The following is a 15,000-nucleotide window of genomic DNA, read 5'->3' as shown; positions in this document are numbered from 1 at the left end:
TCACAAACACAGAGTGTATTGGACTGTCGTCAACTCTGCTGGACGTCGCCGTCACATATACACACACAGACTTTTATTGGAGTGTGTCTCTCTCACACACACATATTGTATTGGAGTGTCTGTGTCTCTCTCTCTCTCTCACACACACACACACACACACACACACACACACACAGTATTGGAGTGTGTCGTCACCTCAGCTGGACACCGTTTCTTATACACACACTCACACACGCACAGATTGTATTGGAGTGTGTCTCACACACACACACACAGACACACACTCACTCACTCACTCACACAGAGACACACACACACTCTCCCTGTCTCTCACAAACACAGAGTGTATTGGAGTGTGTCGTCACCTCTGCTGGACACGGTCCTGGTGGTCTGGCTCTCAAACAGGTCCTGCTCTGCCACCGTTGCCATGGTTTCCTTCTTGAGGCAGCGGTTGAGCTCCATGTGCAGTCGGTACTCATCCTCCTGCTGCATCGGGCGGCACTTCCTGTCCTTAAGGCCCGCCCACTCCTGACCTGCTGCACCAATCACAGGGGGGTCTTAACTGGCGCTGCACCAATCACAGGGGGTCTTAACTGCAGCACCAATCACAGGGGGTCTTAACTGCTGCACCAATCACAGGGGGTCTTAACTGCTGCACCAATCACAGGGGGTCTTAACTGCTGCACCAATCACAGGGGGTCTTAACTGGTGAGCACCAATCACAGGGGGTCTTAACTGCTGCACCAATCACAGGGGGTCTTAACTGCTGCACCAATCACAGGGGGTCTTAACTGCTGCACCAATCACAGGGGGTATTAACTGCTGCACCAATCACAGGGGGTCTTAACTGGCGCTGCACATAATGTTACTTTACTTTATCTCAAACCTCAAATGTGAGATGTATATGTGTGTGTGTGTGTGTGTGTGTGTGTGTATGTGAGATGTATATGTATATACAGTATATGTATAAGTGCTTGTATGTGTATTTATGTATAAGTGTATGTTTGTATGTGTGTGTGTGTGTGTGTGTACGTATATGTTGTGTGTGTGGCTATGGTATATGTATAGGTGTGTGTGTGTGTGTGTGTGTGTGTAGTGTGTGTGGCTATGGTATATGTATAAATGTGTGGCTCACCAGAGGGGGAGAAGCCTCCCCACATGTCTGTGTGTGTGCGTGTGTGTGTGCGTGTATAAGTGTGTGTGTGTGTGTGTGTGTGTGTGTGTGTGTGTGTGTGTGTGTGTGAGAGACTCACCAGAGGGGGAGAAGCCTCCCCACATGTCCATGAGCAGGTGAACCTGGCGGGGCGACAGCAGCAGCACCAGAGACTCCATGTCCCCGTCAACATCAAGCTGAGACACACACACACACACACACACACACACACACACACACACACACACACACACACACACACACACACACACACACACACACACACACACACAGGTAAACACACACATGCACACGCACACACACACAGTACACAGAGGCAAAACACACACACACACACACACACACACACAGACATACACAAACACACACACAAACACAGAGGTCAAAAACAATTCAATTTCATTTACATAGCGCACCCACACACACAAAAGACAAAATCTGCCTGTGAACACCTACACACACAAACACCTCAGAATATCAATTAAAAGGTACACTCCCAGGGTTCATTTACAGGAACACAGACTAAGGGTTCAGTTATGGGTTAGGGTTAGGGTCGGGGTCATCTTAGCTACTCCATCTTGACTGATCCTGTAGCCTCCTGATCAATTCAATTCAATTCAATTGTATTTATATAGCGCCATAACATCAAGGCGCTTTACAGAGCCCAGAGCCTGAACCCCCTTAGTGATCACCCAACAGGAGTCAGCATCAGGAGACACACACACCTTGGCTCCAGGCACACACACACACACACACACACACGCACCTTGGCTCCAGGAACGGCCTCGTTCTGCTTCAGCACCAGGGACAGCGCCAGGCGTCCCCCCAGCTGGCCCACCTGTAGCGGGGGGAAGGGCGGGGCGCTGGGGGTGGGGGCGTTGAACTGGGGGTGTGGCTCGCACATGATGTGGGGGTTCCAGCTGGGAGACAGCTTCAGCTCCGAGTCCTGGGGGGGGGGGGGGCACAGAGGTCACATGAGTTCAAGTCACTTAAGCTTGCTTACAGAGTGATTGCTGGTTCTGCTCCCACCTCCTTAAATGCTCTTGTAAGGGCAAATGTTACACCCAGGAAACTGCGCTCTTCTAGTGAGCGTCGTTTGGCACTGCCGTCTGTGCAAGCACGGCAATCCAGACTATTCTCATTTGTAGTTCCACGTTGGTGGAACGAGCTGCCTAGCACTACCAGAGCAGGGGCGTCCCTCTCTACCTTTAAGAAGCTTTTGAAGACCCAACTCTTCAGAGAGCACCTCCCTTCCTAACTTAACTTGCACTTACAGCAGTTACATTCCTGAACTTTTTCTATTTCTTATTTAAAATAGTATTTATTGTTAGTCTAGGTCTCATAGCTTGATTGTTCTCTCCCTTGTACGTCACTTTGGGTAATGCATCTGCTAAATGACTAAATGGATTGTGAGTGCCTGTGTGTGTGTGTGTGTGTGTGTGTGTGTGTGTGCGTGTGTGTGCGTGAGAAAGACACAGAGTGTAAGTGTATAAGTGTAAGTGTGTGTGTGCGTGCGTGCGTGCGTACACACCACTCTGGTTGGCGAGGCTTTGAGGCCGGTGCGGCTGCTCTCGGGGAACTCGTCCCAGTAGACGCTGAGGCCCTCCAGGCTCAGGCTCTTGTGGGCGAAGGTGGTGGGCTGGTGAACGTTCACATTGGGGCTCTCCTCCGCCAGCTCATCGCAGTACTCCATCCTGCCACCAGGGTAACAGCTCAGGATTCACCACCAATCACATCACACTCACAGCCAATCACAGCCAATCACATCACACTCATAGCCAATCACATCACACTCACAGCCAATCACAGCCAATCACATCACACTCACAGCCAATCACATCACACTCACCGCCAATCACATCACACTCACAGCCGAACACAGCCAATCACATCACACTCACCATCAATCACAGCCAATCACAGCCAATCACATCACACTCACATTCAATCACATCACACTAACTCATCCACATAACTTGTTTAGTTTCCTATTGGCCCAGCTGTGGGTCTTCAGACAAAAGTGGGCGGGACTTCTTTGGGTGAGTAAATCAAGCCCTGATCATGTGACCCACCTCCTGGTCATGTGACCCACCTGTTGATCATGTGACCCACCTCCTGATCATGTGACCCACCTGTTGATCATGTGACCCACCTCCTGATCATGTGACCCACCTCCTGATCATGTGACCCACCTCCTGATCATGTGACCCACCTGTTGATGCGCAGTTCAAGAGCGATGCCCGTCTTGGAATTAGCCGGAATGTGCTCGATCCTGAGGACCGTGTCCAAGAAGGCCACCTTGATTCTTCTCAAAACTGAGAACAGGAAATGTGGAGGACAGGGTCAAAGGTCATATAAGGAAGTACAGACTAGCACTGCACACAGGGTCAAAGGTCATATAAGGAAATACAGATTAGCAGTGCACACAGGGTCAAAGGTCATATAAGGAAAATCGCTGTTGGTACACCCATGTGTGTGTGTGTGCTTATCCATGCAAGTATGCACGTGTGTGCGTGTGTGTGTGCACATCTGTGTGTGTGTGTGTGTGTGTATACCTGTCTCTATGGTCTCAGCAAACGTCTCCAGCCCCTCGAGCGGTTGGAAGCTCTCCCCCTGCTCGTCCGTCAGCCTCTGGCTCAGGCACTCGCGGGCCAACTGCATGCTGCTCGTCATGAAGCTGGACCAGCACATGGGCTCCTGCCCCGAGGCTGCACACACACCAAAACATGTCTCACAATGATGACATCATCACACCAGCACATGGGCTCCTGCCCCGAGGCTGCACACACACCAAAACATGTCTCACAATGATGACATCACCACATCAGCACATGGGCTCCTGCCCCGAGGCTGCACACACACCAAAACATGTCTCACAATGATGACATCATCACATCAGCACATGGGCTCTTGCCCCGAGGCTGCACACACACCAAAACATGTCTCACAATGATGACATCATCACACCAGCACATGGGCTCCTGCCCCGAGGCTGCACACACACCAAAACATGTCTCACAATGATGACATCATCACATCAGCACATGGGCTCTTGCCCCGAGGCTGCACACACACCAAAACATGTCTCACAATGATGACATCATCACACCAGCACATGGGCTCCTGCCCCGAGGCTGCACACACACCAAAACATGTCTCACAATGATGACATCATCACATCAGCACATGGGCTCTTGCCCCGAGGCTGCACACACACCAAAACATGTCTCACAATGATGACATCATCACACCAGCACATGGGCTCCTGCCCCGAGGCTGCACACACACCAAAACATGTCTCACAATGATGACATCATCACATCAGCACATGGGCTCTTGCCCCGAGGCTGCACACACACCAAAACATGTCTCACAATGATGACATCATCACACCAGCACATGGGCTCCTGCCCCGAGGCTGCACACACACCAAAACATGTCTCACAATGATGACATCATCACATCAGCACATGGGCTCTTGCCCCGAGGCTGCACACACACCAAAACATGTCTCACAATGATGACATCACCACATCAGCACATGGGCTCTTGCCCCGAGGCTGCACACACACCAAAACATGTCTCACAATGATGACATCATCACATCAGCACATGGGCTCTTGCCCCGAGGCTGCACACACACCAAAACATGTCTCACAATGATGACATCATCACACCAGCACATGGGCTCCTGCCCCGAGGCTGCACACACACCAAAACATGTCTCACAATGATGACATCATCACATCAGCACATGGGCTCCAGCCCCGAGGCTGCACACATGAAAACATGTCTCACAATGATGACATCATCACATGGGCTCCTGCCCCGAGGCTGCACACACCAAAACATGTCTCACAATGATGACATCATCACATGGGCTCCTGCCCCGAGGCTGCACACATGACAACATGTCTCACAATAATGACATCATCACTGGTGTCTCACAATAATGACACTCAACTGTGATTTGATATAGACTACTCGATCATCATATCACATCATCTCACATCATCACATCATCACATCATCACTTCTACTATATTCTGCTGTCCCGAGCACATGTGTGTGAGAGTCAACATTGTGGTCAACATTGTGGTGCCTGTCTTTGTTCCTCCCTCTCTCTGTGATTGATTGGATCCCTGTCCAATGAATACGCTCTCCCTGTGATTGATTGGATCCCCCTGTCCAATGAATACGCTCTCCCTGTGACAGATTGGATCCCCCTGTCCAATGAATACGCTCTCCCTGTGACAGATTGGATCCCCCTGTCCAATGAATACGCTCTCCCTGTGATTGATTGGATCCCTGTCCAATGAATACGCTCTCTCTGTGACAGATTGGATCCCTGTCCAATGAATACGCTCTCTCTGTGACAGATTGGATCCCTGTCCAATGAATACGCTCTCCCTGTGATTGATTGGATCCCTGTCCAATGAATACCCTCTCCCTGTGACAGATTGGATCCCCCTGTCCAATGAATACGCTCTCCCTGTGACAGATAGGATCCCTGTCCAATGAATACGCTCTCCCTGTGATTGATTGGATCCCTGTCCAATGAATACGCTCTCTCTGTGACAGATTGGATCCCTGTCCAATGAATACGCTCTCCATCAGATTGGCAGAGGTGCGGACATCAGGGATGTTCACACGGTCATAGAATTGGATTCCTTCTCCTGAGACCCTAACCCACGCAGCACTGATGAAGTCTGTTGTTGTTGTTGCTGTTGTACTTGTAGTAAACCCACACTTTTGAGCTTGTTGCGGTATTTGCAACCCTATAGCCTATTTATAGCCAAAGCGATGTACAAGGGAGAGAACAGTCAAGCTAAGAGCAATAAAAACATGGTGTAACAATAAATACAACTTTACATGAGAAAAAGAAAAAAACAACCTAGAAAGGAAAAAGAAGTGCAGGAATGTAACTGCTGAAGTGCAAGTTAAGCGCTAGTCAGGTGCCAGTTAGGAAGGGAGGTGCTCTCTGAAGAGTTGGGTCTTCAAAAGCTTCTTGAAGGTAGAGAGGGACGCCCCTGCTCTGGTAGTACTAGGCAGTTCTTTCCACCAACGTGGAACTACAAATGAGAATAGTCTGGATTGCCGTGCTTGCACAGACGGCAGTGCCAAACGACGCTCACTAGACGAGCGCAGCGTCCTGGGTATAAAATTTGCCCTTACAAGAGCATTTAGGTGGGTGGGAGCAGAACCAGCAAGCACTCTGTAGGCAAGCATAAGTGACTTGAACTTAATGCGAGCAGCTACCGGCAGCCAGTGGAGCTCAATGAGTAGCGGGGTGACGTGTGCCCTTTTCGGTTGGTTGAACACCAGACGCGCCGCCGCGTTCTGGATCATTTGTAGTGGTTTCACCATAAAACCCTGTTTTATTCCCCTTGTTTAACTGTTTTTAACTCTGTTTTATTGTTGTTAACTCTGTTAGAGAAGGAGTTTGGGAAGTTCTGTGTCATTTGTTTATATTTGTTCTGTGATCAGATGAGGTATTTTGTAAATTCTCAGTTAGCTGCTGTTTTGTTTATTATTTTGGCCTTGCTCCCTTTCAGCAGACAGGCCCAGGGCACCGTCACACACACACACACACACACACACACACACACACACACACACACACACACACACACACACACACACACACACACACACACACACACACACACACACACACACACACACACACACACACACACACACACACACACACACACACACACACACACACACACACTCTCTCACCTGCACGAGGACGAGGCCTGAACACCATCCTCAGCCCGCGGACCTCCAGAGCGCAGTGGTCCTGCAGCAGACAGGCCCAGGGCACCGTCAGCGTGATGGTCTGGATGAAGCCTTCGATCACCTCGAATGGAGCCTCCACGGACTCCAGGATCTCGTTCAGAGACTGGGAACACAGAGCCAACAGAATTATTGCCACCTGCTCCTCCCCACAGCCATGACCTCAGCTCAGAGATTACTCATCCATTTGTCCAGGGAAACCTGTGACAGGGTCGGGGTCAGGGTAAGGGTCAGGGTAAGGGTTAGGGACAGGGTAAGGGTCAGGTCAGAGTAAGAGTAAGGGTCAGGGTCAGGGTTAGGGTCAGGGCCAGGGTCAGGGTCAGGGCCAGGGTCAACTCACCCATTTGTCCAGGGGCACCTGTGACAGGGTCGGGTCAGGGTTAGGGTTAGGGTGTGTGTCTATGGTTAGGGTAAGGGTTAGGGTCAGGGTCAGGATAAGGGTCAACTCACCCATTTGTCCAGGGGCACCTGTGATAGGGAGCCCGTGCCCTGGTACAGATCCACACTCAGCTGGTCCAAGCTCAGCTTCTCCTGCAGGAAGTTCCCCAGGTAACGGTGCAGCAGGTACCGGCAGGCCCGCTTCTTAATGGACTCTGAGAACGGCCAGGGCATCTTGTCTGAAGGCTCGAGCGTGTACCAAATGAATAGTGTACCAAACCAACACTTCCAGCCACCGGCTGATGTTGTGATGCTGGTCTATCCTAGTCTATCCTAGTCTATCCGCTGCCACTGAAGGCGGATCGCCCGAAGCCGCTCACAGGCAGATCACCACGCGGTCCCAAGCGCTGCCTTCTCATCCCGTTGGTGTGAAGTAAGGTGACAAGTTCTTTTCTAACAGTTCAGAAAGAAACCTGTAGTAATGTCCCACATCCAAGCCAAGAGCGGACCTGCAAGCCAAAGGAAATATTGAACACAGTGCAATAATATAGCATAACAATATAACACAGTGCAATAATATAATATAACATAACACAGTGCAATAATAGAATATAACAATATAACACAGTGCAATAATATAATATAATAATATTACACAGTGTAATAATATAATATAACAATATAACACAGTGCTATAATATAATATAACAATATAACACAGTGCTATAATATAATAACATAACACAGTGCAATAATATAATAACATAACACAGTGCTATAATATAATATAACAATATTACACAGTGCAAACTCTGTTGTTGAGACCCTCGCAACATGAGTAGACATATTAGAGCTATATGTGTAACCAAAATTGAAATATACATGCTTGTGTGTGTGTGTCTCATAGTGATGTGTGTGTGCATGTGTTTGTTTGTGTGTGTCTCATAGTGATGTGTGTGTTTATGTGTTTGTTTGTGTGTGTCTCATAGTGATGTGTGTGTGTGTGTCATAGTGATAAACAATAATTCATTCCAACAATTCCAGTCCATAAATGTGAAAATCTGGGAGCTGTAGAGATGACATCACTGTGACTTGGCAAGTCTAACCCTAAACATCTGACTAGCACAGCAGGCTCCGCTGCAGACAGCCTTGGACATCCAAGCAAAGTTATACATATGCAGACAGAAGTAGAATTCGACTAAAACTCATGATATTTTAATAAATTAAACATTTGAAGACAGGTACTGCTTGTACCAGTCTACAATGGTAGCATGATACCCAATTGTCTTTACATCACCTAAGTAAGACGCTGATAAACAAGGCAATGTTAGCTTAGCTAGCAATGTACTTTTTGCTAGTAGCCTACGTTAATTTGTCATCCGCTAGCGAGCTACCCGAGATTCCTGAGCAGCTGACGACAAGCTAGCAATAACGAAGATTAAGGTGCTATCGTAGTAGGCCTGGCTATTTAACTGCCTCCAGCACCGTCACTTTGCAACAAATGGCTAACAACTCTCAACACCAAAGAACTCGCTTAGAAGCAACGAACATTGGTATCATTATGTCTGGCTCGTACTGTCTTGAGTCCTCCGTTATCGACTGATTAATTAAGCTATATAGCCACCTAAAGTACCTACCGTTAAGAAATACTTTACCGATTAGCATTGATGTTGTGATTTATGATCTTCACTTCACTGTTCTGACAAAACACGCCGATAGAAGACTCGGATACAAATATTGTTTTCTGTTTAAGATGACGTTTACGTCCTCTGTGTACAAAACATGTTGAGCAATGACAGCCGCGCAGCCTAGTTTAATAGATGGCTTGAACCCTCAAACATTATCCATTTAATTACACGACGTCAACATCAACTATACATATATTTTCCTAAAGCAATATATCTAGTATGTAGTGATGCTGATATTAGTTCATCCATACAAAATTAATACAAAATAATGGCACAGCACTAAACGTAAGAACATCTCTCACCGCTTGCCTATATTGTTTACAAACACTTTCATGACTCCGCACACAGACGCGTAACTGAACACCATAAACGCCCGCACGCATGCTCACCTCTTCTTTCATGTTGTCCTGAGAGTGTAAAGATTCATTACCGCCGCCATCAGGACTGGAGTGTGGTGTGCGCCATGAAATTCAAAGAGAACATGGGAGTTGACCGGAAATTTGTAGTTTTTACTGCTAGCATTTTAACATTTCCTGCTTCCCCATGACAAAGTGAATACGTTCTCGCAAAATCGTTGAAAATAAGACGTGAACGTAGTGTAGTTGTAATTATCAGTAGTTTTTTTTTTTTGCAACAAAGTGTTGTCTTGTCTCGTAAAAATAAAGATGTTGCTACCAATATGCTCAAGCAGAAAAAGAATGGACTATATAATGTCACTTGCCTCAGGCAACACGAGATATAATCAATCCTTTGTGACTGACATTGTAATTATGCAGTCATCATCTTTTCTATATTCATGCCACTTACACTTACACATTTTCAAGGTTACAAGATGCAGCTTCAGGAACCAACCAGCAAGCATGGTTGATCAATGTGTTCTCACTACAGAATGCATTCAACATCCACAGAGCAGTCTATTGGCCTTGATGTCTAAAGGCAATACAGCAGTACATTTCTTTATGCATATGAGTTGTCAGTCATTTATGTACTAGAAAAATGACTAAGGAAGAAAACACAATAAATGACTGTTCCCTTAGTCTTACTTTTTTTACTGCTCATCTTACATGTGTGTCAATTGTTAACATGTTACACACTAAACTCTGAAAACACACACAACTTATATAGACTTTTATTGTCAGAAAGAATGACAAATCGAATGGCACAGAGCTTTTTTAACATAGTTATTCAATGTACCAGCTGGTACAGATTACAAAAAAAGACCAATATCAGTAGTCACACCAGAGACAAGATGCACACACTATGATGATAAGGATTGGGGTGTGTGTCTCATTATCACTAGTCACACAGAGACAAGATGATTGGGGTGTGTGTCTCATTATCACTAGTCACACCAGAGACGAGATGCACACACTATGATGATGTAAGGATTGGGGTGTGTGTCTCGAAGGCCATAGGGTGGCTCCACAGTGCTTATCCTAAAATCACTATCAATCATAATCGTCGCCATATGGTCTGCTGCCTCCCATTTCCAAACGCAAGAGCAGACTGCTGCATATCATTCATTCAGAGCGGGTGATTGGCTGCAATCTACCATCGCCCCAGGACCTGCACGAGAGCACTGCCATCGCCCCAGGACCTGCACGTGAGGACTGCCATCGCCCCAGGACCGAGGACCTGCACGAGAGCACTGCCATCGCCCGAGGACCGAGGACCTGCACGAGAGCACTGCCATCGCCCGAGGACCGAGGACCTGCACGAGAGCACTGCCATCGCCCCAGGACCGAGGACCTGCACGAGAGCACTGCCATCGCCCCAGGACCTGCACGTGAGCACTGCCATCGCCCCAGGACCGAGGACCTGCACGAGAGCACTGCCATCGCCCCAGGACCTGCACGTGAGCACTGCCATCGCCCCAGGACCTGCACGAGAGCCAGGAAGATTATGGCTGACCCCACCCTGGTTAGGTCTTTTTGAAAAACTCCCCTCCCCTGGTAAGAGACTGTGGTCCATCAGGACCAAAACTCCCCTCTGGTAAGCGATTGCAGTTAATCAGGACCAAAACTCCCCTCTAGTAAGAGACTGCGGTCCAAAACTCCCCTCTGGTAAGAGACTTCGGACCATCAGGACCAAAACTCCCCCCTGGTAGCAGACTGCGGTCCATCAGGACCAAAACTCCCCTCTGGTAAGAGATTGCGGACCATCAGGACCAAAACTCCCCTCTGGTAACAGACTGCGGTCCATCAGGACCAAAACTCCCCTCTGGTAAGAGACTGCGGACCATCAGGACCAAAACTCCCCTCTTCTGGTAAGAGACTGCGGTCCATCAGGACCAAAACTCCCCTCTGGCAAGAGACTGCGGACCATCAGGACCAAAACCTCCCACCATAAGAACAGTTTCTGTTTGGCAGCAATCAGCGTCATCAACAATGTCTGGCTTAGTCTATGGAGATTCATATTGATATATATCTAGCTTAGTCTATGGAGATTCATATTGATATATATCTAGCTTAGTCTATGGAGATTCATATTGATACATATCTAGCTTAGTCTATGGAGATTCATATTGATACATATAGTCTATGGAGATTCATATTGATACATATCTAGCTTAGTCTATGGAGATTCATATTGATACATATCTAGCTCAGTCTATGAAATTTGTATTCAGATTGTTATTGTCGATATTTATGTTTCTGTTGTGGAAAATTTCCTTGTACATGGAACCCTGCATGGCAATACTTTATGATTCAGATTCTGAATGACTGTTGTAGGTATAGGACATGTGATGGAGATAATTTCCAAACACTGTTAATGACTTAAGAATATATGAATCAAGTGCCTTGTATTAATATATTCCTTGTATGAATCATGTGCTTATGAAATGGCTTTTCTGTGTGTGTGTGTGTGTGTGTGTGTGTGTGTAACTTAGATTATTAGGTGCCACTTAGTCTGCATATGTACAAGAGCATGTTTAGACCAGAGGTGATAAGAAGGGTCGAACTGTGCTTCTTACGACCTTGCAAAACTTCCATCCTTGCCTCGGACGTCAGAAATCCACCACTTGGTTATCTCTGCTGAACGCTAAACTTCTGTCTATATAAACCTTGCGCGATGTGTTTATCATGGCTTCACTTTCAGCCTTGTGCTGGGAGTGAGCCCGATTGCAATTGTTGTTTGTCTAATAAATATACTTATATGCAGCTCCGGAGTCCTGAGGTAACTAGGGTGAATTTTCACCTAACAGCATGTACAGTGCTTCTGAATCACTGCTGTAGGTACGAGGGCATGTACAGTGCTTCTGAATCACTGCTGTAGGGCATGTACAGTGCCCTCCCCTATGTCTTCCTAACTGATGTGGAGGCAAAGGTCTCAAAGTCAAAGAGTGTTTCTCTTTAATACCGCTTGTGGAACTGTATCCTGAAAAAAATGAATGTTTATTATATTTCATTTGTTCACCTACCCCTAGACGCCACTGTGGTAAATACATATTGCACGCATGTATTTCTGTATGTGTGTGTGTCAAAACAATATGTATAGCATAATCCATATGCATTTTATATAGGTCACATAATAGGGAAAGTTAAAATCACAACTCTGTTCTGCCTATTAATATTAAACACAGTCTATTTATTCAGGAATGTATAGGGTGTTCTATGACTCACATATGTGGCCCTTGGTGTGAAATGATGAGGTGATCTATAAGAGATTTAAAGGAGGACATTTATTTTGACGCTTTTCGCCGCTGTATTGCCTTTCTCGATAGCTCAACGGAACTAAATATTCTTCTTCTTCGGGCGATTGTTTTGCTATGACACCACGTCCTTTGCCGCCCTCAGTAGGTCAGACGGGGTATTACAATAACACCGTGGTGTGTATGTGCTTGTATCGGCTTGTCCGCAACAGCACAAAAACAAGTTGAGACACACGACCATCCGTATTGCGCAAAGCCGTGTCCGCAGAAACACTTACTATAACACTTTCATAAGAGCTGTTGTGAAAAAAGTTTCTCAATGATTTTAGCAATAAAAGGAAGATTTGAGACAGGTCTACAGTTGTTTAATGCAGAAGTTTCCAGATTTCCCCTTTTTAAAGAGTGGCTTAATGGCAGCTGTTTGAGTCACTTTGCCTGATAGCAGAGAGCCAATGACCATTTGCTGCAAGTCGGTTCTTACATTGTTAAACATTTCCAGGTGGTCGTGGAGATGGCATAGGCCGGGTGTTTCTCAAAGTGCTCGACGGATCCTTGACGGTTTCAAGGATGCCACGCCATCTAATCCCGCCGAAGGACTGTTCCGAGGATCTTTTGAATTCTTCCAAGGACCGAGTCCTTCATTCAGAGCATCTTCACCCATAGCTTAATTTCAGTTTCCTTCAATCGGTGGTATCCAACATAGACATATATATACACATGTCTGTGGTATCATATACACATATATAATACATGTCTGTGGTATCATATACACATATATACATGTCTGTGGTATCATATACACATATATACATGTCTGTGGTATCATATACACATATATACTATATATATACACATATATCATATACACATATATACTATATATATACTCTCTCCCCTCATGTTATGCTGTAATCTTTCATCCTCTCTTTGCATTTCGTTGTACTCTGTGCAATGACAATAAATTCATCCATCCATCCATCCATCCATATACATGTCTGTGGTATCATATACACACATATACATGTCTGTGGTATCATATACACATATACAATACATGTCTGTGGTATCATATACACATATATAGCCTAAAACATGTCTGTCTGGTATCCAAAACGAGGTGTTGCATGTGTGGCTGATGAAAGACCAACTGCGCCGCCGCATTCTCACTCATCTGCAAAGGCCTCACGTGCAGGCAGGCCCGTTAGAATTGCATTGCAATAGTTTAGTTTAGAAATAAACAGGGCCTGCACAAAATGTTCTCTGTGAGTTCAGTGTGAACTGACAGGACCTCGAAACAGAAGCTACGTGCTCAGAGAAATACATTGAATCAACACCAAAGTTTAGGGCAGTTTTATTTGGGTTCAATGCAGATGACTCAAACTGGACAGCTGGACAATATTTTGTGGGACAGCAGGATTGGCTCGTTCCAATTTTGTTTTCCATTGGCTGTGGAGAGTAAACGCATCCTCTTGAAAGGTCGGTGTTAAAGATTTAATGATTCGGACGGAAGCTGGTCGAAATCACCAACACCCCCTACCAACATTTTTCGAGCGTTGACCGCATTCTCTACCCTCACTTTTGTAAGCTTCTCTTGCGTTATGCGCAGAATAAGCGCATCAATTACAATGCGTAATACTCCTGGAAGCTTCTCTCCCGTTATGCGCAGAAGGAGCGCATCATTTACGATGCGTAATACTCTCCGGCTTGAGCCGGAAGTGTGCTGTTGCTGTTGATTTACCACTGGGAGGAGGTACGTTTGGCAATACCGATGTGTTAAGAAACAGTATTAAATTAAATGCACGCCCCGCTGTAACATTGGATTCACTTGCCGTTGATATTGCTTCGGGAAAACTATACAAAGGAGAACTTGTCAAATATTTGAAGACATTATCCGTTAACGTTAGTCTGCTATTTACCCTGTAATTACCCTGTCTAACAGGAATTAAATGGAAGAATGTTTTGTAGCTGTCATTTTGTTCGGGTAGTATTACATTTATAAGTACCGTGCAATCAAATGCTGGTGTAATTGTATTCGTGAGTTGGCCCTGTTGTCTAGTTAAAAACCCCTTAAGACGAGCGAAAATAGCTGCTAACTAGCGTTAGCATGTCGGGTGAGGGAAATACATGCGCAGTTTGTTTTCATCTCCTGGACAGACCTTTATTGCAACCATCCACTGTGGTCTTGCATAAAAAATAGCTTCGTTGTTTTCCACATGTCAGTGGAGTTTAATGTTTAGCCTTTTGACAATCATTCTTTATTAACTATTATAATGATCATAGTTGGTTATCTTCATAATTAATCATAC

General features: G+C 46.1%; 2 protein-coding genes across 4 annotated transcripts in view; one reads left to right on the top strand and one right to left on the bottom strand.

Moving 5' to 3' along the window:
- Positions 1–7,682, bottom strand: part of atg2b (autophagy related 2B) — a 46,951-nt gene extending 39,269 nt beyond the window's left edge. The window contains exons 1-8 of the mRNA XM_031580032.1: positions 7,427–7,682; positions 6,920–7,082; positions 3,730–3,882; positions 3,387–3,489; positions 2,706–2,868; positions 1,941–2,120; positions 1,254–1,350; positions 366–536 (exon numbers count right to left, since the gene is read on the bottom strand). Coding sequence (XP_031435892.1) covers positions 366–536; positions 1,254–1,350; positions 1,941–2,120; positions 2,706–2,868; positions 3,387–3,489; positions 3,730–3,882; positions 6,920–7,082; positions 7,427–7,588 — 1,192 coding nt within the window. The 5' untranslated portion in view covers positions 7,589–7,682. The remainder of the gene's footprint in view (positions 1–365; positions 537–1,253; positions 1,351–1,940; positions 2,121–2,705; positions 2,869–3,386; positions 3,490–3,729; positions 3,883–6,919; positions 7,083–7,426) is intronic.
- A 6,654-nt stretch (positions 7,683–14,336) lies between these two features.
- LOC105891538 (gsk3b interacting protein) overlaps positions 14,337–15,000 on the top strand; it is a 2,027-nt gene continuing 1,363 nt past the window's right edge. The window contains exon 1 of one of the 3 annotated variants that reach the window (XM_012817709.2): positions 14,337–14,444. The gene's annotated coding sequence lies outside the window, so the exon portion shown is untranslated. The other 2 variants (XM_031580216.2, XM_031580217.1) reach the window with 2 other exon arrangements.

This window comes from Clupea harengus, chromosome 14, assembly GCF_900700415.2.
Source record: "Clupea harengus chromosome 14, Ch_v2.0.2, whole genome shotgun sequence".
NCBI classification, from domain to species: Eukaryota; Metazoa; Chordata; class Actinopteri; order Clupeiformes; family Clupeidae; genus Clupea; species Clupea harengus.
This window is presented reverse-complemented; position numbering and strand designations above follow the sequence as displayed.